This window comes from Dendrobium catenatum, unplaced genomic scaffold (genome assembly GCF_001605985.2).
Source record: "Dendrobium catenatum unplaced genomic scaffold, ASM160598v2 fragScaff_scaffold_665, whole genome shotgun sequence".
NCBI lineage: Eukaryota > Viridiplantae > Streptophyta > Magnoliopsida > Asparagales > Orchidaceae > Dendrobium > Dendrobium catenatum.
The window spans coordinates 1,609,266-1,634,611 of record NW_021319127.1 but is presented as its reverse complement, the minus strand read 5'-3'; the positions used below and the strand labels follow the sequence as shown (position 1 = coordinate 1,634,611).

At 35.7% G+C, this 25,346-nt stretch overlaps 1 protein-coding gene across 4 annotated transcripts in view; it reads left to right on the top strand.

The window, feature by feature from the left end:
* The window catches only part of LOC110099514 (syndetin), a 166,962-nt gene that overhangs the window by 133,829 nt on the left and 7,787 nt on the right, over positions 1-25,346 (top strand). For 3 of the 4 annotated variants that reach the window (XM_028695658.1, XM_020826695.2, XM_028695659.1), the window contains 6 exons: positions 8,765-8,890; positions 8,996-9,066; positions 11,536-11,598; positions 13,303-13,375; positions 14,396-14,515; positions 14,623-14,700. In XM_028695658.1, the coding sequence (XP_028551491.1) occupies positions 8,765-8,890; positions 8,996-9,066; positions 11,536-11,598; positions 13,303-13,375; positions 14,396-14,515; positions 14,623-14,700 (531 nt within the window). Of the gene's footprint in view, positions 1-8,764; positions 8,891-8,995; positions 9,067-11,535; positions 11,599-13,302; positions 13,376-14,395; positions 14,516-14,622; positions 14,701-25,346 lie in introns of those variants that run through there. The other variant, XR_003701058.1, reaches the window with a different exon arrangement.

Below are 25,346 nucleotides of genomic sequence, written 5' to 3'. Positions count from 1 at the left end.
TGTTTTTTCAAAGTACATGCATATGATCTCTCAAAAGATAGAGGCAACACCTTCTACAATAAACCAAGACTCAAAAGTCAAGAAAGAGACATTTGGGGCTACACACTCCTACAAAATTGAGCTAAAAAGCTTGAAGTCTTTCGACAGCCTAAGCTTAAGGTTCGAATGGGTGTAAAAGGTCGGATCCAACACGCCCAAATATGGCTGGATCGCTGGCAGCTCCGTCTACTCAACAAGCAATAAGAAAGGCCGTAGTAGTGGAACCCCGACTTCGTCAACCCGTCAGTAGGAACTGTAGGAAGTACGAAGGCAAATTTGACTCGACAAGTTCAAGTGATCGTAGTCTGCAAAATTCTTCTTAAATGACTGGAGAATCAAAGTTCAGTAGGATGATGAGTCTCGAACAACCACTGAATGTTCGTAGGCTCCAAAATTTACAACCACAAAGGATGACTCCAAATCTACCAACTTCAGCAAAATCAGCATTGAGGAGCGCAATTCCCATAGCTCAAGTCTGAAGCCTGAATGGGTGTAAGAGGTAGGATCCAACAAGCCCAAATATGGCCGGATCGCTGGCAGCTCCATCTACTCAACAAGCCATAAGAAAGGCCGTAGTAGAGGAACTCCCATCTCAGCAACCAGAGGACAAAGAGCTATCAAATTCTAGCTCTTCCGATCTATGATAACTCAAGGATCAAGATACTACCTACGTTCGTACTATCAACGTGAATCCAGAACCTGCAAATCCTTCAACAAATCCGTAAGCACAAAACGAGGATCGAAAGAAATTTTCTTCAACAAGTCCGCCAAAGCAAAAAGCAAAGAACCGAAGAAAATATCCTACAGTTCATGAAAAGCCTATGGCTGAACTAAGTGGATTCCGTCATCAACAAGTCCGCTATGCACAAAGCTCTGGACCGATGACTTTTCTCCATCGACCTAATTACAAACTAAGGTTTAGTCATCGACATCTACTTCTTCAACAAACCCGTCAAAGCAGAAAGCATTAGGGCCGAAAAGTACAAAAAATCACCTAACAAGTCAGTAAAGACAAATCAAACGATTCTCCATCAAATGGCCGCCAGCACAAAGCACAGGGCAAAGAAAATCAGTATCTCAATCATTTATTAATACATCCAAAAATCTATGGAGAAGGAAAATCTTAGTGTGACATCCAAGCAAATTCTTGAAGATCCACTAAATGAGAATCTTAGTGTACATCCAAGCAAATTCTTGGAGATCCGCTAAATGGAAGCCCTAGTGTGACTAGAACAAATATATAGAGATCCACAGGGTCGATCAACTTACAACAAACGTGGATCGCTCCAGACACGAACCACATTTGTTGGGGGCATTTGTTGACCTCTGAAACATGAGACAAAAAAAAAAGAAAATAAAAAAAGGTGTTTCAAATTATTACTCTCCTGCTCAAATTCGGCTGCCCATCCCATATCTCTGTAAAATCCTGCTCAAAATCTCTGCATAGCTGCCAGTTTCACATCACAAATCCTGTCCATATCCTATCCCATCAGCAGAAAGAAATAATGATAAAAAATAGGAGTTTCTCTCCTGCTGCTTCCTTCCATTTTGATGAGCCCACTTGCTTCCCTATATCTTCTCCTAACACCAGCACCCTCACAACCTTCTCTATTGTAGAAGTCTCCCATCCAGACCATCCAAAAAAAAAACCGGCTGGAGCAGCTTCACTCTTCCTTAGCTCACGTTTTCGCCTCCTTAGCATTCTTCGATTTCTTGTTCTAGGTGCCGATCCAAACTACTGCATAAAAACATGCTACTTTGCTTTTGCTTCTTTCTTTTTAGTTTTTTTTGTTTGGTGTTCACATGATTTTTTTTTCTCAGCAGCTACCGTCCAGAATGTTAATTAAAACAACAGTACCCGAACTCCACTTAACCTCCCTCTTATTCAGTGTTTCAAGTGATAATCTTACAGAAAATTTCTGTCACAAAAAAAATACAGCAGTTTTCAAAAAGCTGCTGCAGCTTTTCTTATGATTTTTGTCCTTTGCAAGAATATCCTGTAGCTCCACTCATACTACACCCAAAATCAGCCAAAATCGCTTACCAAATTGCCTTTCAAATCAGCCCAAAACCCAACATTCCATGGTACCTGTAAGCAGCTCTCTGACATCTCCTCAGCTTTTTTCACGTGAATGTTCGTTTGCTGCCCTTCTTTATGATTGGAAGAAGTCCACCACCTCCCCTCCACTCAAATATTCCAAATAATCCAAGGCTCATTCTCATCCCAAGTTCGAGCAGCCATCTTCCCATCTCAAATTTTGGCCCATTAAACCTGAACCTAAGCAGCCCCTTTACTCCACAAAATCATCCCATTTCACTATTCTAAAGCGCCAATCAAAACTTTCTCTGTTACAAACAACCACTCAACCTCTTGCTATCCAAGTCCACAAACCAACAATCAAAAGCCCATTTAATCAAGTGGTGGAATAGCTATCTACAGCTCAGGGAAATCAACCCATTAGCTTTATAGCCAAATTCCTACATGATCACTACTTCTCTTAAACAGCAAATCTGCCGTAATCAATATGAATGTCCCATATTTTTCAAACAGTGAGTAAATTACTATTTTTACTATTAACTGTGTTGTTGGATTAGTAAACTTATGTTGCTAGTGTACTTTAACCGAGAGTGTCATATATTATACATATATTCATGCATTTGTTGCTAAAAAAAAAAAAAGAAAAAATGGGAGAGAGAAAGAAAAGTCAAAAGAAGAGAGCATTCAAAAAAAAGAGAGAAAATGAAAGTTAAAAAAAAAGAGGGAAGAAGAAAAAAATTATTTGTATGCATTTTTCGTCTCGCCGGTCGCCAAGGTATAATCTCTCTAAACCCTAAACTCCGAAAACCCGTTTCGATGCATGTGGCGCGACAAAACACCACCTATACATGCTTTTCTTAGCGTTGGTGGAGGAAGTGCGTCGCGACGCTTTGTGACGAAGCGGGTATTCACCCCAAAATCCCATCTTTGAAGTTTTGTTATCGCTCTTGGAAAACCCGCCTATACACGCTTTTCTTAGCGTGGTGGGATGGAACCCGATGTGATGCGTACGACGAAGCGGAGATACACATAATAACCCTGTTGCGGGGAAATAACTGTTTCTTTGCAAAAATAAAAAAAATACTCTCTTGCAAAATATTTTCAAAAAATACCCATACACGCTTTTTTCTTAGCGTAGTGGGGGATGCATAAAAATACAAGGCCGCTCACTTAAAAAATAGCAAAAAGGAATTCTTTTTGGAGTGCTCCTCAGAAAGATGTTGCACCTATCAACACGCTTTCTTCCTTAGCGGGTGGGAAAGACCATTTTATCGTATGATTTTACACCCTAAAACGAGGAGAACTCGATAAGGCTGCTCGATAAATTTTGGGATAATTGAACGCCAATGATGAATACTTGAGCCTATTGAACTCAAGGACAATTGCAAACTATGCAACTCAACTTGAAAGCCAAAAGGGCCCTTTAGAGAACTTAAACTCAATAAATTTTAAAGTATTAAAATTTAACTTACATTTGATTTGAAAATCAAATGCAGTATATGAACAAAGAGACTAGAACTTGATTGAACTTGCAAGGACGCAGTGGACTCGAATGAGAAAGAGTTTCTTAAGCCTAACTGCATTTGACTAGAACTCAGACATTGAACTTAAACAATGAAATGGACTTGTATTTGGACATAAAGCCAAATATTAACAAACAATTGAATCTAAGTGAAATAAGTTTCATGCTTGACTTGAATTGGAATGCCAAGTGAGCTTTGATATTGAACCTCAAGCTTGTGAATAAAGAACTTGATTCAAATTTGACTTGAGCAGTTGAACTCAATTAAGGACTTGAATCAAAACTCAACCAAGAAGAGTTTGATTTGAGCAACATGAACTCAAGTTGAACTCGAACTATATAACATCATGAAGAGCTTGGACTGAACAAGACTATAGAGCAAAACTTAACTTCTACTATACAAATGAACTAGAGCTCAAATTTCAAATGATTTCTGACTATGAACATTTCAACCATACCACAAAGCAAAATGGATGAAATCATAACGAATGACGAGAGCACCCAATGTGTTCATATACATAACTTGAGGATAATATCTATTGGAAATCTTACAAGCTCTACTCATTCAGGGTAACAATGAAAGCTCCAACAATTGATCTCTTTTTGAGTGATTTTAAACACCACGAGCATTAAAAATCTTCAAAACACAAGATACCGGCTCAAAAGCAAAACAAAGACTTATGTGTTTTTGTATGTCAAGAGTGAATAAGGTTAACGAAGAGCAAAGAAAAGCAAATGTCTTTAAGCACCACGAAAACGAAGGAATTTAGTATAGGAATACACAAACATCAAAGTTCAAAAGTGACACAGATTCCTTCCACAATCACGTATTAGTCACCTCAAACACAATGGGAAAATTAACAGAACCACATCTCAACAACAGGTATAACTTTCACTTTCAGATAAACTCACTGGATTCTTAAGGAACTGAGCAACATTCAGCAAATCTTAACCCAGTTCAGATTAAGATCACTCCTTTATTCCAAACCTTATCTCCCAAGAAGATTAATATGGAAATCTTATCTAAAACCTTCATTTTGAGGAGGTTAAAGATACTTATTTAGTATGTATGAATAAGTGAATTGGTTCTGGCCCTGAATGTCTTGCTTACTCAATTTGATTTAAATTTCATTGGCATATTATTAATAATTATATTTTTGCTACCTATCCTGATTTTTAGCAGAATATATCCCTAAATTTACATATCTACCTCCATGTGCCTTAATTCCCAAAAACAAATTTTGCCCACACTTGGAATGATTTAGACCTGTCAGTCTTTGTACTTTTTTTAATAAGTTGAATTTCTAAAAATATATCATGAATTTGTCTTACTTTCCATTACCTAAAATTTATCTCTACCTCTTAGATGGGGTTTATGAATGGATTAGGTTATTTGGATAAAATTTGTTGGCTCAAGAACTCTACCATGGACTTGGGATGGATGTCAGAGTGTGAGTGGGGAAATTTTATTTTTAATCTTAAATTGGCAAAAGGCTTATGACAATATTGACTAGTCCTTATTTATCATATTTGAGTATTAGCTTTAAAATTTTTTATTAAGCTTGTTAAGAACTGTATGGAAGTGTTTATTTCCTTATTGTCAATGGTTCTACTAATGTCTTTAAATTCATTCTCTGGTTAAAGGAATGGAGATCCTATATCTCCTGCTTCTTTTTATCATTGCTAATTGAATTTTTATCTAGTGGCCGCTACCAATCTTTTTGAGAATAATCCGAAACTTTTATTTTGAAGAACTTTGGATCGGTTTCTATTTGCTCATTATGTTTGCGAAAAAAAAACTTTAATTGTTTTTACCAGTGCTGGACTCTACCAATAGAATTCAAAAACTCATGGATTTTTTAAATCAATTGTGATGATCAGATGCTTAACCTTTAGTAAAAATAAAAATGCTAATTATTACTTCTATAAATAATTTCTAATATTCGTTTTTTGGCCCCTTAAAGACTTGACTGGTTTCAAGTCTATGTTGATAAGCATATAAAAGGTATGAATCCACCTTAAAAACAACAGCAGTTAGAATTTGCAGGATGTGGATCCCTTACGAGCAACCTAAAATTTGTAAGCGAATAAGTGATTGTGCTCACAAAGTTGTGGCACTGATTATTTTACAAGTATGATGAAATTCTGCCTTACAACAATGAAATGAAGAATGCATAACAAAAAGTGGAAAGATTCCTACGCGACTGACGTTAAAATATGCTAGCGTGGAAGTCCTATTATATACTTAATGTGGCCGTCTACAAAATTGATGCCAATAAAAACTATTTAGTGTATATGCCCCACTACTCTATTGGTAAGACAGGTGCGAGAATTAAAGTTAGTGCACTATGAACCCGCCTACGGAAATAATCAACAAATTAAGTGCAAAAATAAAAAAATTCCTTATTCTCTTTGTTTATCTATATTAGCAGTCAGAAATAATCTGACCCATTATAGAGCTTGCAATTTCATCACCACCGTCCAGGATCTCTGCAATGTCTAAGCAAAAAAGCGGTACAAGAACGTACATTCACAAATATTTTTCAAAAATATATCCAATCTGCTACACGTGCACTGTAGTTTTTATACACATAATGTACCTACATAAATTGTTGTTTAATGTATGCAATCCAAAGAACCCGCATGGCCCCGATGCCTGTACGTGTGTTATTTGGTGCACACGTTGATGTCTTAGATGCTGCGCGGGTTGACAAGTGAATTTCAGTTCGAAAACCGATCCTTCTATACGGTCCTAATATAAGTCGACAGCGTTCGACACTCAACAAACAAAATTATATCCGCATGCGTTCTGGCTAGTCCACTTAATAATTTGTTTCTTAAATTATATTGTCATTATTTAGTGCGCTGTCTAAGGTCTCTTTTATATAATGAGTGAACTCAACACTTTTAATCAAGTGAACGGAAGTTCCTACAAAAAACCCCGATCCCTCGGTTAATAGATTGTGTCAAGTGACAAAGGGTTCAATCAACAAAGAGAAACTAACCCCTAACACCCACGTGTGCATGTATTGCCGTTGTGAATTGAACCCAATATCAACCCGTGAGAGAGATCGATCAAATATAGTATTTTTCAAATGCTTTAATTAGAATACTTAAAATACCATTCAAAATTCCTCACAAAAAAAGTCCAGAAAATTCTCGAAATATTTCAAATAATATTTTAAATCTTGAAAATCAACCCCTAAACTATTAATCACTATTAATAGCAAAAATCCTCATATCCTCCGCAACAGTTTTTCTGTGTTTTTGTGGACAAATCAAAATTATACCTCAGCTCACAAAAGAGCTAAATGCCTAGTCGAAAATATCACTAGGATCCATTCTCAAGATAATCTCCTGCTAGTAAGGGCGTGGTACGTGTCCTCTAACCGGCAGTTTAGCCTCCAAATGGCACTGCAGGTAAACGGTTATGACTCGGGGCCCTCTGAACCGAGTGGTTTTTGCCGCCAAATGGCACCACGAAATACCTGTTATTGCCAGACACAATACACTCCTTAATGATATCAAATTCTTGAGATATGAATCAATAGGATATGATCGATAGGGCACAAAGCCCTCTGTTAGCTAAGATGGATTCAAATTTGTCCCCTTAGGCAAATATTCAACCCCGGTCTGCAAGGTCCCCTTGGACGAATCAACCCATGGCTGCCGACAAGGATCCTTCTGTCAGGTTGGGTCGACTACCTCCTCTGACTAAGTAGACCAGGGACCACGATGGCCCGGGATGACGGAACCATGGGATCTTGATCGGGTCTATCATCCATTCCTCCACCATCCGCTTTAAGTGTTAGATGGTGAAAATTTCTATTTTAAATATCAAACCTTCAAATCCCAAAACTTTCCAAATTTCCAAATACCCAAATCCAAACCCATTTTCCAAATTTCCAAATCCAATCATTGCTGCTGCTACATGCCAGATACATGTATTCTATACGTATCTGATTGACGACTAGCCTTAATTGAAAGTTCTCTCTCGTGATCGGGAGGGGTAATTAACTATAGGGGCTTGCGCCTATAGGAAACCAGAACTCAGATCATAAAGTCCTCACAAAATGAGGGCGAAATCTCTGGGTAGTGTCTTATCTACAAACCCATCTGCCTTCCAAAATTTACCCCGGAACTTATTCAGTTAAAACTCTCTCGCTCAAATAAAAATGAAAAAGCGGGTGGAGGCCGGGGCTGAATTTTCGGAGCCCAACACTTGTAGATAATTGTTGTCATATGGCAGATTGTGATTCTGATAAGTTATTTTATTCCTTCTGCTTTGCGTGTTCTTTTATTACTATGTCAGAACTTTATACCATTATACCTTCACAGTTTACATAATTAGTTTCACCTGAAAAAGAAAGCATCAGCCTTGGATTGTTCAGTCTTACCCTGCCAATCTTTTTATCTTTTGACTGTAGCGTAAATTTTTTCTTCATGATTTTCTTTCAGCAGTTACGCTTTCAGATATATCATTTTGAGCCGTGTTTTGGAAACATATTCAAAGCAAACAACTTCTATGTTCTTTCTATCCATTTGATTCTGTCAGCTATGCCTCCCTATTTTACAAGCTTCATCATCTTTGGTAAATTGCTATACTTTGAGTCGCATTCATCTTAAATAGTAGTGAATACTGTTTTACACTCCTATCATAATAAGTCCTTGTTGCCTCTAATGTCAAAACCATATATTTAATATTCTATTTTTCATCCTATCCAATCCCTTGGATGCTTTTTTCTGTTGTGAAATAGAAGCTTGATTTTAACTGTCATTTTTACCCGAATATCCATGAAATTTTATAGCAGAGGATAAAAAATGAACCTTGAAATTACCATGCAAAATCCTTTAAGAATGACAAGATAATTGAAGCATGGTTAACGAAGAAAATGCGATCCTTTAGTGTGAGGATTAACTTATGAACGTGTGCATGAATCCTCACTTCCGCTCCTCTCATGTTTCCCAGATTTCTTTAATTGTCTACGTCGAGTACCTTAATTTTATTATGTGAAACGTGTTTTGGTTTGGCACTGCATATGAAGATCACTGATTTTCTGTAACACGGGAAAGTTGTGTTATCTACCTTTAGTAGCTTAATTTTATTATGTGAAACATATTTTTTGTACTGCGTACAAAGATCATTGTGATTTTCTATGCCACAGGAAAGATGTGTTGCAGTTGAGATGATATCCTTTGTTGCTCAGATCTTGCATAGATCAAAAGCGCATTTTCAGTCAAGGTTGTTTCAGCAGAACTCTGCATTGATTGAGGATTTCTTTGGGAATCTGGTATGCTTGTCTTTAGGTTTGCATTTGTTCTCTCTAATGCACTTGATAGAATTATTGTGTTGCAAATTTTTTTAAGCATGATATTAATTTCTTTCCTTTTCTCAGGTAGATTCAGTTCCTGATCTAACTGAACACATTCATAAGACAACTGCAAGGACGCTTCTCCATATCAATGGGTAAAAATTCTGTAATCAGTAATAATGATTTCTCATATGCTTCCGCATTGCTTACCTTTTGTATTTGCTTCTTGTGTGGTGGTCATCCCTTCTTTCTGTGCATTATTGAATTAGATGTCCTAGCTTTTGTTTTGGTTTAAATTTTCACTGATCTTAAACGAACTAATTCGTCCAGTGCTCTGCTAGATTGCCATTTTTTTTGGTGCATAAAAGTGACTACACTAGCATATCTTTTTTCCCACTTGTTGTACAAGTCCTAATTAGCATGGTCCAGGTAGACCATGTGTAGTATCAAAGCTATTACTATACATTCCAATTCCTTTTCTCAAAGGTGGAAGCAATTTCTTTTGTTACTCACTCATCTGACTTCCATGGATTTTCTTTTGCATGTTTTCTCTATTTCATTTTTTGTGTCCAAATGCTCATGTTGTGTTAGACAATGCATTTAAGGGAGCAGTTACTTCGAATTTCAAAGAATGCAAGTCATCTACATTGATGCTAGCTTAAAGCTCTGATGTGAATGAAAAAAGTGTTTTCTTTTGATTCTTCACATGAATTACTTACTGCATAATGCATTGGTTATTACTTTCAGGGAGTTTTGCTATTTGATGCTACTGTCATATGGTTTGTAGGTTTTAATCCTTATTGCTTTATATGTTCATCCCTTATTTTGGTCCATTTGAGTGATTTTGTTAATTTCTATCACTAGATTATCATATGACTCGCCCTCCTAGAATCTTTTGTGAGAAAAATACCCCCCTTGTTTTTCAATGGAGTTGCAAAATTTTTTCGTCCATCTTGGTCTTTTTGTAGCTTTGTCCTTTGATTTTCAATTTGCACCATCCTTGAATCTGATTCTATGACTCTATTGTGATCATTCAAGATATTTTTGTGATGAAATGTATTGATTTGAGCATTCTACTTAACGCCCAGCCTTGTATTGGTTCATTTGAAAGATTTCTGTTGATTTTGTTGATTTCTATTGCCCTCCAAGAATATTCTGTGATAAAATATCTCCGTTGTTTTTTAGTGGAGTTACAGTTTTGTTTTGTGCATTGTCTTTTTGTGGTTTGGTCCTCTTATTTTCAACTTTCACTATCTTTTAATCCAGTTATTTTTGACCCTCATGATCCTTGAAGATATTTTGATCATATATTTTTTGATAAAATTACATTTGTGTATTATCCTTTTTGGGCATTTTTGTAGCTTGGTCATGTGATTTCAGCTTGCATCTTCCTCTCCCCTGTTATGTAACAAGTTGTTGGCTGACGTGAGTAATTAGGAGATTCCTAATAAATAAGTTTACTAGGAATATTTTTCAAATTCTACCTGGGGTCCTAGACAATGAAGAACTATTTTTATGTTACTTTATATGGACTAGTAGGATCTCTATTCTGAATTGTTTGGGCTGTTATTTGATTTAGTTTGTGCGACCAAATACGAGCACCTGGTACGCAAGATGTGGTAATTCTTTTTTGGCAAGGCCTTAAAATAGAGCTAGAGCTATTTATTCTTTCTGGGATTTGTGTATAAATTTTGTTCATCCTTTGTTTCAGCCAATTTCTTTGTGTTTGTAAAGAAAGACATTGATAAGAACATGAGGGAGGGATGCAATTTAATGTGTAGGTTTCGTTGCTTGATTCATATGATGGTCCAAGAAGGGCATACGATTATTCCAAATATTTTGTCAAACCAATAAGTGTCAGAGCCAAAAAATATATTTAGAGGGGGTCTAAATTAATTTTTTTTTAAATTTTTCCTCAACGTTTAACATCCGGACTTAGGACCTGTATATACTATTTAAAAAAATCAAATTATTAAGAAGGAACTAAATACAGGACGTTGAAAATCTTATTGCAAAATAATCATAAAATCTATTTCAAATCGAATCAATACATGATTAAGATGAAATCAACCAAGAAAAAAAAAACATTACCTCAGTCCGTTTGTCACTGCCGTCTCGCTTGTCCCCGTCTAGGTAGAGGAAAAGCAAACCGACTCGTTTAGAGCAATCTCCGTCGGACCGTCTGGGTCGAGGGAAAGAGAAGGTTCCACTGTGCACGTGGAAGAGGAAGCAAAACAAAAGTAAATGGGCTCTTTAAATGCCACTCAATAAAAAAGCCCAAACTAGAAAACATAACTTGCTCTATCAAATTGAGATAAGCAGTCGATTGCCACTGCATCCATTATAGAATCAATACCTAAGTTCCTTACGCATAATCAAATCGATATAACGGGATTAATTAAATGAATCACGAGAACAAAAAATAATCATACGTGAGAGAGATTCTTGACAATGCCCGAACTCCCGCCAATAAATTCCTTCTACTCTGCAATAAATTCAAGCAACCAACCACCACCGGGGTGGGGCACGTGCCCCTTTAGTATCGTTTGCAAAGTTTGTCATTTTGATTACATATATTCCTTTATTTATGAACTTAATTTTTTATTGTGTATATTTTATTTCAGGTATGCAGATAAGATTGCCAACGCTAAGTGGGAGGTTAAAGAGCTTGGATTAGAGCATAACGGGTACGTCTAATGATTTTTAAGAGATGTTTTTGTTGATCTATTTTCTATTTCAGTATTCCTTTTGTCAGTATGAGAGTTTATTGATGTATTCTCTGTTCTTTTAGAAGAATTTTATTTAACGTTGATTTTATTGTTGGGATCCTATTTAATTTTTTTCTGTCAAGTAATTTCTATTTTGTATAATAGCAAAATTATCACACTTTCCAATGCGGATTGGATTAGTATATCTTGATAGCATGCCTACGTTTAAAACTTCAATTAAATACGGGCACAGTCACATCATTGCATGATAAAGACTGGATTTGTGACTACAAACCTTTGTTACATGCATCTAAAACAATGCCTTTTTTTTTTTTTTTTTTTTTTTTTTTTTTTTTTTTTTTTTTTTTTTTATCTAAAACAATGCCATTATTTGTTTCTATGATGCATTTCGGGCAACATGATTGAAAGGTCCCCAAAATATCACTGCTAATTATTAATGGAGGCTTAGCTAGTGACATGTGGACACCTTCAGTAGGCTTGGGTGGCCCAACCTCTTTATGCTTTATATCTTTGGCTAAGACATTCTTTTTATCTTAGTCAAGAAAACATCATCCCCCACTACCCCCTCCTCTACCCACGGTATTGAATCCATCTTGTAGCTAGAGGCAGTTCAGCTGGAACTAGATTTGTCAGAGCCCTATACCAATGCTGTTACATGAGAAATCTCATACCACTCCAAGACCCCTCTTGATATCTTCTCCTGGATTTAATTTCTCTCTCCACATGCATAACAGTAGGCTGACAAGCATTCAACGTAGAGCAATGAGGCATGGATTATCTGAAGTAGTCCTTGTAATGGAGTTGTGATGATTTTAGCAAGAGACTCACAATGGAGTATCAAATGAGTACTTAAATTCAAAAGAATCCTTTAACTCTTTAGGAGGTTATATGTTGTTATTAGCCTTCAATAACTCTTTAGGCGATGGCCTGATCAGAATTGCAATTTTTAAGCTAGCTTGTTAAGTGTTGTAGAGATGAGTATGCTCAGGTGCATGAGTGGCTTTACATTTAGAGATATAATGTGAAATGAGTATATGTGAAAAGGTTGGAGTAGCTCCAGTGGAAGATAAAATTAGAGAGAGAGAGAAGCGCCTTTCATGATTTGATCCCAAACTATCGGCCCTCCGATGACCCAATTAGCAGAGTATATATATATTAGACCCGGCTTATGTAAAAAAAGGTAGAGGTAGACCTAAAAAGACTTGGTTAATTATTGAAATTACTTTTATTAATTATATTTAAATGAGAATTTAACTCTTAATGTTACACAACTGAGAAAAAAAGATTCATGTAGCCCACCTCACGTAGTGCATGGGATAAAGGTTTGATGTTAAGAAGAGGTAGCTTTTTTTTATATGAATGTCATCTAAATACTCATTTTAAGGCATTTTATTTGGAGGCTTAAGAGTGCATCTTTTCTTCTGTAACTTTTACTCTCTTTTTTTCATTCTCTTTATATTGTTTGATTGATTTCGTTGCAAACCAATATTTTTGTTGATCTTATATACTGCCTCCTTTGTCGTGTATTACTTCTTTTTTCTTGTCAACTATAATTTAACCTACGATAGTTCTTCACATTGGAATAGCACTAATATCTGGCATATTATAGATTCCAACCTCCAAGTCAAAAAGTACATGAGCCAATATGATGTTTTTTTTCAGGTATGTTGATTTATTATTAGGGGAGTTTAAACATTACAAAACAAGGCTGCTACTTGGTGGAATTGCTAAGGAGGTAAACTAGCTCTTCAAAGCCAACTTCTCAAGAACAAAATTTAGGGAAAGTTTTGCATCAATTGGATAAGCCAGTTTTCTTTTTACAAGTTTCTTATATATAGTTTGTAGTAAATGTTGCTGAAGTTCCTATTACAAACTCCTTTGTAAAGAGCACCCACGGCAGACCACTGTGGACTGCCTTGTCTTACAGGCAAGGACCATATGGTGTAACTTTTGGGAATACACCAAATGCAACAAAATTGCTCTTGTTAGTACTAACATAGTTTCATTTGAAGCAGTTATCTAGAGTTTGTCTTGTGATTTAACTGTACCATTATAAATTTTCATGGTGCTGGGACGATCAAGCAATTTTTTGAAGGAAATGAAATTGTATACGCCACAAATTTTAGTGATATTAAGAAGGATGGATGGTGTTGCTTTTATCTTTTGAAATCTATGAGTATAAAATATAGTTGTATGAAAATATGGATTCTCCTACTGAGTGGAAAAAGTGTGTATCCCATACGTTGGTATGTTGTATATATGCATATAGTTATGTACTTTTCATGTTGTGGTTTACTTATCAAACTACTTGGAAAATATCACTGTTTGTGTTTCCAAATAATAGTGTAAAACATAGATGTCAATGGCGCAAAATAGCGCGCGCCATGGCGCGGCGCAAACGTTCAAAATGGCGCGCGCTATTTGCGCCACAGCATGCCATGGCGCATGGCGCACGACGCAAAATAGCGCGCGCCATTTGTTTTAAAATTTTTTTAATGTAATTATAAATATTTTTTATATTTTTTTAAAAATTATGTTTCTGTAGCAACGATAAAAAAAATAATAATAATAAAAATAAAAAACAAATAAATAAATAAAAATGTTTCTATAGCAACGATTTATCATTTGTATATTCTCAGTTGTTCCATTAATTAATAGTTGAAAAAGTACATACTGCATTTGAATATAAAAAATGTGCCAAATAAAATCCCACCAAACAATTCTTAGTCTGTGATTTCACAACATGATGCACCAGGTTCAAGATCTCCTCCTAGAGTATGGACTTGAGAATGTCGCTGAAGTACTCACTGAAGGTCTGTCACGTGTTAGGCGATGTAACGATGAAGGACGAGTGCTGATGTCTTTGGATCTTCAGGTCTGTCTTCATGCGGTGTTTATACATTGTTACATCATGCTAAAGAGCATATGTTTTAGTCCTATTTTGAACTTTTTCACAATGATAACAGTGTTTATTTCATTCAGGTCCTAATGAGTGGTCTTCAACACTTTGTTTCAATGAATGTCAATTCAAAGTTGCAGGTTGTTGAAACATTTATCAAGGTATTTGTAACATAGAATTGTTTGAATTGAATATTGCACTTTATTTTTTAATTTAAAATGGTGCCTTAAGGCTTACTTTAGTTTCCCTATAGGAATCATTTGAATATGAGCATGATGGTGGGATAACTGGATGGGAATCCTCTTCTGTTTTTCTCAAACTTCTCTTTAAATGTTTCTTTGAAGCTCTATTAAATAAATGTGGGCTTCGAAAATTCGCGCTCCAGACTTCCCTCTACTTTCAGAGGAGTTTTAATGGATTAAGTTCCGGGGTAAATTTTCAGAAGGCAGATTGGGATGTAAGATAAGACACTACCTAGAGATTTCACCCTCATTTTGCGAGAACTTTATGATGAGTTTTGGTTTCCTATAGGCGCAAGTCCCTATAGTTAATTACCCTTCCTGATCACGAGAGAGAACTTTCGATTAAGACTAGTCATCAAACATATATGTAGAGAAACGCAGTATTTGGCATATAGTAGCAGCATGGGTTTTGGTATTTGAAATTTTGATATTTAAAATTTGAAAATTTCAACATCTTGCACTTAAAGCAGATGGTGGGGGAAGTGATGATGAGCTCGATCAAGATCCCATGGTTCCGTCCTCTCGGGCCATCGTGGTCCCTGGTCTACTTAGTCAGATGAGGTAGTCGGCCCAACCTAATATAAGGATTCTTGTCGGCAGCCATGAGTTGTGTAGTCCAAGGGTATTTTGTAGACGTGGGGGGGGGGGGGGGGGGGGGGGGGGGGGGGAGTGTTTATCTAAGGGAATAAATTTGAATCCACTTTAAATAACAGAGGGCTTTGCGCCTTATTGATTATATCATATTGATTCATATCTCAAGGATTAAATGTCATTTGGGATCATACGGGCTCTGGCCATGACCGTAATTTAATGATGTCATTCGGCAGCAATTCACTCGGTTCAGAGGTTTTCAACAACAATAATTTAATTACTATCACATTAAGCTCAGAGATACATTCACATAATTCTTATTCTTGGATATAGATTTAAAGAAATCTATGCTTATGATAGATTGTTAAAGCCCATAGCAATTTTTTATAGCTTATCATTGCATCAATGAACTATAATACAAGGTCTCCCTTATACCAGCTTGTTCTATTGATGGAAAGGCGTCAAGTTCGAAGAAGACAGTAAAAGCGTAGTCATTAGCAATATGGCCACCAATTCAATTGCATATATTCACATATATTTGTAGTTATCAACTCAAATAAATTTGGATATCCATCTAACTGCAGTAACCGTATACAACACTTGTTTATATTTACAGGGAAAAAAAAAAAGAAGTCTTCAAGCAAACAACAATACAGCATAGTATAATGCAATATTATCAAAGAAGTCTAAGTTGTATATTTTCCTGCCTTCACATGCTCTAACGTATTGGTCATAAAATCTGCCTTAGTGATGTGGACATTAGCAAAATGATTCTGAATCCAACAACTACGAGAAGCTCAAACAGTTTGTTTTATATTAAGTGTCAAATTTATATTAAAGGACAAACAGGATATAGTTTCAAGGAAAAGACGAAATGCATCAAATTAATATCTTCAGAAATGCAACGGGACTATAGTATTAAAATAAAACGGTTATATATTAATGTGAAGTAGAGGAGCGGATAACTGAAGCTACGTTCCCACGTTCACATACCGGATGCAATAGAAATAACTCCTATTTGATTCCCTACAAAAAAAAAAACGGACAAGAAGGCTTACGCTCACTTTGCAATTGAAAATCTCGGTGATTGCTTCCCCAAGCGAATCACCTCTGGCTTCCTTTCTCGCTTCTGGCACTTCCCATCCGTCTGAAATCCAAGCCAACCATAGTTAACCAATAAATTTAAGTGGATAAATAAATAACCTAGTAAAATGTAATTTAGTTAACTGAATTAAGAATGCAACTAATAACAGTAACATGAATTAAAAACTTAAAATCAGATAAAACTTAAATCAGAAAACTGTAATTCATTAATCTAGTATGAAGATAACTAAAACAGTTAAACTATAATTTCAAAAAAATTTAAAATTTAAACAACAGAGAACAAAATTTGATAGTTTAACTAATTAAAACATTAAATCTTTTGATTAATTAAGTCATAATTAACTACACAACTAATCTAAAAATCTAATTGGATAATTTGAATAACTAATTAATTAAATTAATTAAAATGAAATAATTCAACTTAATCAAATTAAAACTTTAACAACTTTAAATTTTGAATTAACTGTAATCTAAAATTAAAACCATAATATTAATTAAATTGTTAAGTTGCATAATTTTAAAATATATTTTGGATTAAAATTCAATAAAATTGGAATCTTGAAATTTAATTGAGATATAAATTTACTTCAAATTAAAAATTTTAAAATGTTTAATTGATTAATCTAAGATTTAATAACATTAAACTTTAAAACCAATTTAATAAGTTGAGTAAATTGAATTTAACACATGATTTTAAAATACACTTAAGTTAACAAATAGAATAAATTAAATTTCAAATCCACTTTCAATTAACTCATATAAAATGATTAGTAATCAAATCTAATTTAACATAATTAACTTTAAAATACATTTAAACTAATAAATCGATCAATTGATTTTTAAATTAAAACTTAATTTCAATTAAAATTTATTTAATTAATTCATCTAATTAATTAATGCAATAAAAAAAGGCAAAGAATCAATGTTTCCACTATCCAATCAACCTAAGTACAATCTACTAAGCAACTCTCAAACACGAGCTCTCCAAAACCTCTTCGAAAGCTCTCCAAAAGCTCTTCGAAAGCTCTCCAACATATGATCTCTACAGCAACAACATCAAGCCTTTATCCCACTACGTGGGGTCGGCTACATGAATCCGTTTTCTCCATTGTGTCCTATTAAAAGTCAAATTCTTGTTTAAATCTAATAAAGAAATGTCATTTCTAATATTTTCTAACCAAGTCTTTTTAGGTCTACTCCTACCTTTCTTAACATAAGTCAAATCTAATACCTCTACTCTCCTAACCGGGTCATCGGAAGGTCGCCATTTTATGTGACCAAACCATCTAAGGCGACTCTCTCTAATCTTATCTTCTACTGGAGCTACTCCAACCTTTTCACGTATATGCTCATTTCGTATTCGATCTCTAAGGGTAAAGCCACTCATCCACCTGAGCATCCTCATCTCTGCCACACTTAACTTAGTATTATGCTTCTCTTTTAATGGCCAACATTCAGCACCATAAAGCATTGCAGACCTCACTACCATCTTATAGAATTTTCCCTTAAGTTTGAGGGGTACATTTCTATCACATAACAACGATGCATTCCTCCATTTCAACCATCCAACTTGAATTCTACTGATAATATCTCTATTTCACCATCACTCTGAATAATAGATCCAAGATATCTAAGACATATGATCTCTCAAACAAACAAACTCAGACACTCTCAAACCATCAGCTGTAGTCGAAACTATATCTACCTAAGAGCTCTTTAAACTGCTGGCTATAATCTACCTGTAAACAAGCAGATAAAAGTTAGCATATTATAAATCAAATCATATAATGAAACTAACTATTACATGCAAAACAATAGTGCTAAAAGTAAAGTAACATACTACTATAGTAGGAAAAAACTACGAGCACAAAACAAACAATAAGTATATTGTTGAAAGCTAGAAAATAGCTGTTGGCGAGTAGGTGTCAAAATCACAGTCTAGTGTCAAACTAGCAAACAACTTCAAGCACTTAAGCTACTTATAAGCGAAGCAGTAAGACTTGCGTGTTAGGAAACTTCTAAATGAACAACCCTAAATCCAAAACTCAAAACCCTACGGGTAACCTTATTTATAAGAACTAGGTTGTAAGACTTACCATCCAACAACTTCTGATATAAGCCATAAGTTCGACCTCTGAGGGAAATGTTTACGTAATAACATAACCCTAGACCCCTCACTTGGGCATTCTAGTCTATAAGGGCTAGGTTGTAAGATCCACTATACGGGTCACTTAGCTTACAGGGCTAAATCGTAAGACTCGTTGTTAGGCAACTTCTAAGGAGGTCATATGTCCTATCCAAACAAACATCTTCGGGCTGCTTCTAATCAATGTTTAAAATTGCGTAATCGGGTATTGAGGTGTTTTTTATTCATGAGGCGAGGCATAAGCCTCAAGGCGTTTTGAGGCGTAAGCTTCAAAATAAAAAAATTGCGTAAACATAAAATGATAAATTTTGTATATAGTAATTAATAAATAATATATAAAACATAAAAATGCACAAGATATGAAGTGAAATCAAAATATCTCAATAATAAGACAACACAAAATATAGTTTAACTCAAACTCCATCTTTCCCAAATCACAGTATATTCTTTTCATTAACATATAATTCAAAAAATAAATAGCAATGACATATCACATAAGAACTCATAAGTCATCAGCACTGTCATCACCATGTTTAAAAATGGGCAATTAGGTATTGAGGCGTTTTTTGTTTGTAAGGCGAGGTGTAAGTCTCAAGGCATTTTGATGCGTGAGCCTCATAATGAAAAATTGTGTTAAGTGCAAATAAATGTTAAAAGTAAATTTTTATATAACACTCAAATAATATGTTAAAAATGACGACGGATTAGAGGTTAAGGAAGTTGAGAGGAAGTTAGTGCGACTAGGGGGTACACGAAGTGTGATTTGTTCGCGGCTTTACTTCAGGATTTATATAAGTTTTAATATATATCGGCTGAGGCGTAAGCCTCACACCAGTGAGGTGAGGCGCGCCTTAAGGCGGGCCTCAACCAAGTTGAGACGCAAGCCTCATAAAAAAATTTGAGGCATAAGCCTCAAGGCGCTTTTCACTGGAATTGCGCAAAGGCGGGCCTCAAGGTGAGCCTCATATTGCGCAATTTTAAACCATGCTTCTAATAAAAGCCATAAGTCTCACTCATATCCAAAATCCTTAGTCTACCTCTAATAGAGGCTGTAAGACCCACTATTAAGGCTACTTTCAAATGAATGTCGTAAGGCCCTACCCAATTCAATTACACGAGCAACTCTTAAACAGAGCCACAATCCCAAATCCAAACTAAACAAAATTAAAATTCACACATCTCCACTTCAGTTTACTCGGGATTCCTAAAAGGAGGTAACTCATAGTTGTTAATCAGATTCTATGGATAATATAATTAATGGTTGTTAATGTTGGTAGACTGAAACCCACGGTATACCCTAGACGACGGAACTATGAGATCTTAATCAGATGTATCTTCATCCTTCATAACTAGAACTAAAATATTATTCCACATTTCTACACTCCTTGCATAAAGCTAAATAAATTTCATCCTTAATCGAGAGTGCTCTTCTAATATGTTAGGTGGGGTAATTAACTATGAGGGCTTGCATTCATAGGAAATAGAATTCATATCTAAATAAACACTGACACTACTCTCAGGAAAAATCTGCTTAAATTTTAAATTCAATATACAACAACAAAATTAAGGGAACCCCTGAGTTTGTAAAAGCGAGGTTTGCACCTATTCTTGGATGATTTTCCAGAGCAAACAAGAGGACCCCGGTCATAACAGTTTACCTGCGGTGTTATTTGGCAGTAAAACTATCTGTTAGAGGATATGTGTGACGTCCTTACTTGTAAGAGATTGTTTAAGGATGAATTATAGTGATATTCTTGATCAGACTAACTATTTGTCAGCTGAAGTATCATTTAAATTTTTCACCTCAGCAAACTATTTTGGAGGGTGGATGGGTTTTACTTTTAAGTGTTTGATGATTAAATTCAATTTTAAATATTTGAATTTTGGTATTTTCTTGGACTTTTTGAATTTCATGGGTATTTTGGTGGCATTTGGAATGTTTGGAATTAATCCCTCCAGTTGAGATCCACATTCAACACGGCCATCATCGGGATAGTTTTTGGGCATTTAAGAATTTGAGGTATTTTGAATGTTTGTAATTGACCCCCTCCGGTTGAGATTTATGTTCAACACGGCCATCATCGGGGTTTTCATTGATTATTTCACGTTATTGATTGAACCCAGTTGACTATGTTTTCTCACCGATAGAAGATCAGGTTCTTTGTAGGCTTTGTATCTTTTAGTGAATTTTTTTTGTTATAGGCCTTAAAGATTTAATATGTGCATATAAAACAAATGTCTCGGTCGACATCGTGACCATACATTTGTTTGATAGCTAAAGCCGTGTTGACTCTTCTCCGCTCACGTATGAGGATCAGGTTCAAACTTAGATTCATCACTTGACCTGCATAGTATCCTCAGATGTTACGTGTGTACTCATAACACGTTTTTCGGAGCCCATGCGAGTATTTAGTGAGTATTTTTATAATTATCTGTTGAACATTGTCGACTTTGTTTAATTGCTGACAGATGATCAAGTTCTTCATAAGCTTTATACATTTGTTAGTGAATTTTCTTAGTTATAGGCCTTGAAGGTTTAATATGAACGTCTAAAACTAAATATCCTGGTCGATGTCATGATTGTATATTTGTTTATTGGTTCAGGTAATGTCGACTTCCATCCTCTCAAGGAGGAGGATTGGACTTGAACTTTAGTTCATTTCTTGACCAGCGTAGCATCCTCAGACATCATGTATGTACCTATAAAACACTCGTCGGGCCCATATAGACATTTAGGGGGTATTTTTATAATAATCTGTTGAACCTTGTCGACATCGTCCAATTGCTGATAGAAGATCGGGTTCACTATTGGTTGTATGCTTTTATTAATGAATTTGCATTGTTCACAGGTCTTGAAGTCCTATATGAATTATAAAATAAATTTTTGGTAGTTGTCATGATCGTATATCTATTTGATGGATCGAGCCGTGTCGACCCCTATCACGTAACATAGGAGGATTGGGTCGAGCATAGATTTTTTATTTGACCTGCGCAGCTTCCTCAAATGTTACGTATATAATACAACACGTTCGTCGAGGCCCACGTAGGTATTTAAGGGGCATATGTATTTCTTTGTATTTGTGTGTATACATATTGTAATGCATGCGTGGGGGGCATTTTTGGAATTTTGAGTTGTGTGGGCAACTGTCGTTTGAGTGTGTGCAACATTCAATTTGAGAGCTTATACACACCGATTTTCTTACGGTTGCCTGCAAACGACATCATGGGTGTATCTACATTCGCAGAAGACCCATCATTTTTGTAATATGCCCTTCACCATTGTTTTGATGCAAATTAGCATGCCAACTTATAGTCTTGAGATTAACTGTTGGCTGAACTACACTCATCGCCGATGTCTTAATGCATATTTCCTAATGAATGGTCACATCCATTTTACATTGTCTCATTAATCGCAGACTAATAACGAGTTTGTTGCAACATCTGCTCAATGCTTGTGTGGAATTAGCGTGTTTGATTATATGTTGAAGTTGACTGTGTTTTTAGTGTCATCTTCATATCGTACGTGTCGTTGCATTCACTGCACTCATTACCAGTTAACGTCTTTTTGTGATTTGTAGTTTGCACGACAGTTTCTTGATTCTCACCTCTGAGTGATCCGTCAATGGACATCTGTATTCATCGTATGTTGCAATGTTGCATTTGCTTGCAAGGAATTTTATTGCATGTAAGCGATAGGTTTCGTGTAGCACGATTCTCCTATCAGTGTCTGTAGGAATTTCGTTGCATTCATTTTATATTGATTGTGTGCGGGCTATCTCTTTTATTGTAGCCACTCATCGATATTTGTAAGGGACTCAACATATTCCTCATGTGTTGATCATCGTGGCTTGTAGAGGCTATGTTGTTTACAAATAGGTCGTATTCGTCTGCAATTATGCAACGTCAACCGTATGCAAACTGCAATCATTTCATGCTCAAATTGATTTTGATCAGCAATTCGTTGCATATTCCTTGTAGTTATTTATATGTGGCTCGTTACAGGTTTTTCATTCTCGAAGGTGGTTTATGATGTGCACAATGATCTTGACATTCATCATTTGTTTGATATTTACGTTTCATCTAGCATGAAGGTTTTCAACACTTGTGAGAAACTTCATGCTATTGGTTGTAAGCACGTTGCCATATTATTCATTTAAATATTGCATGCAGATTGATTTGATTGTATATCATTTTATTTTTATCATTCCTTGCTCATATGATAATTTTCATTTGAGTGATTAGGATCATTTAACATCTGTATTTAAATTTTGTTAATTTATGATTTGCATTTTTTGTTAATTATTAGGTCCAATTGGTCATGTAAAAAGAGGATTGGACGGACGAAGTGGCTCTTTGCGTGAAACAATAAATGAGGGTTTGTTGAAAAGTAATTCATTTTGATTTGATTTTCCAATTGACTTTTGATTGATTTTTTTTTAAAATTAATATTAATATTAATATTAATAATACTATATTATTATTAATCCAAAATGACAGCCACGCATTACAACAACAACAACATCAAGGCTTTGCCCCACTACGTGGGGTAGGCTTAGCCACGCATTGATTTCCCAAAAAAAAGTGCCTTGATTCGCGTGTTTCCTCAAAATTCGCTTGTTTCTCTGAGGAATGCACATTGATTCACCGCGTGATTTTAATTGCACAAACTGATTGTCCCTTTTGGGTATAATGATGATGTTCCTAATGTAATAGCGAAGTCCGTTTTGAGATCGGACGTCGTTTGGCCGACATCGCATCAATTTCTTTGATTTGTGTGTTGCCTCGAGATACATGTTGATCTTCTCGCATGACATTAATTGATCAACTTGTCTGTCACTTTTGGGTATTGACGAAGTTTCGAACACAACTGCGAAGTCCATTTTGCGATCGGACGTCGTTTGGGCGTCGCCGCACATCAGTTTCCACAGTTTGTGCGTTATCACCTCGGAACTTGTGTCATTTCGCCGGGTGATTCCAATTGAACAAGTTGATAGTGATCTTTGGGTGTGGGCTCCGAAAATTCGGCCCCGGCCTCCGCTTGCTTTTCTTATTCGGCGAGGGAGTTTTAACGAACTAAGTTCCGGGGTAAATTTTGGAAGGCAGATGGGTTTGTAGATAAGACACTACCCAGAGATTTCGCCCTCATTTTGTGAGGACTTTAAGATCTGAGTTCTGGTTTCCTATAGGCGCAAGCCCCTATAGTTAATTACCCCTCTCAATCATGAGAGAGAACTTTCGATTAAGGCTAGTCGTCAATCAGATACGTATAGAGATACGTGTTATCTGGCATATAGTAGCAGCATAGGTTTGGATTTGGATAGAAATTGAATTTGGAAATTGGAAAATTTGGATATCTTGGAGATTGAAAAAAAGTTTTATATTTAAAATAGAAACTTCACCATCCTTTACTTAAAGCGGATGGTGGGGGAATGGATGATGGGCCCGATCAAGATCCCATGGTTCCATCATCCCGGGACATCTCACTCCAACTTCCTCTCCCTCCAACTATTCCCCTATGTATCGAGGGTGAGAATCTCACCTTTCTTCCCTCCTTGCATGATTCGATCCCCATGACTCGGCTCGACCCCTCCATCTTCGTTTGCCCATTCCCTTGCTTGAAATATCTCGCATATATTAGTGGTCTGCCATCCTACCACTCCACCACCAAATTCCCTCCTTATTGTCTCCCATTCAGAGAAACCCTAATTTGCCCCTGATCGGAGCCCTATAAGGTGGCTCTTGATGAAAGAAACTCTCCTTATCGAACTCTCTCGTCAATCTTTCTTTCCCTTAGGTTAACTAGGGAATCCTGATCAAATATTGATTAGAGTTAGCAATCATAACTGCTAGTGGAGTTTGATTGAATCTCCATAAGCTTCCTCATCATCTCCTCCAACCCTTCAAATCGGCTCTCCATTCGATTTTCTATAGCTGAAAACTTTCCTTCGATGGTTGGAACTTGATTGTATGTATATAAATTAACAGTCTACAATTGATTAAGCATCGTTGCTGTCTGTTGTGTTAACAGCTCATTCATACTCTGTGAAGCTTGACCTAAAAGAGACCAAACACAGATCTTATTGTTTACTCATGTTATATGCCTTGCTCTTTTGTTGATCAGAAGCTTTATAAGAAGCTTTATGGCATAGTAGTTATAGCTGTTAATAATACAATTACCATTTGAATAATTTATCTGTGATTTTCTTGTATGGAGCCTACTTGTTTTCTGCATTTACGAGCGAGTGGTATTAATTTAGATAAATAAGTTGGTTTCTATCAAGTTGTTTATTACTTTTCTTATGCAAATTTATGTTGTTTTGTTAAAATATTTTTACTCGTCTAACTAAAATACCAATTGAATAAAATCAAGCTTTAAGAAAAAATCCTGAACATGATTTTATATTAGAGGATACTATTGTTTCACCGCTTCAAACTAAACCACTACATCTAGCCAAGGTTCATGAGAGCTTTTAATCTGCCTGAGCTAAATAAGAATAGAAGTAAATAAGCTTAAACTAATTTTTAAAGGTGAGTTATTTTATTTATTTTTTTAAAAGAGGGTCATCCAAGCAAGCCAATCCTATATTATCCATAAATTATGTCAGCCATATATCTTGATAACCATACAGTGCTATCAATTAAAAGATGTGCGTGACATACATAGCTAACCGGCCCTTTTTAAAGGTGAGTTTTATTTGAGGTTTGTCCTATCCATATTAGGGCT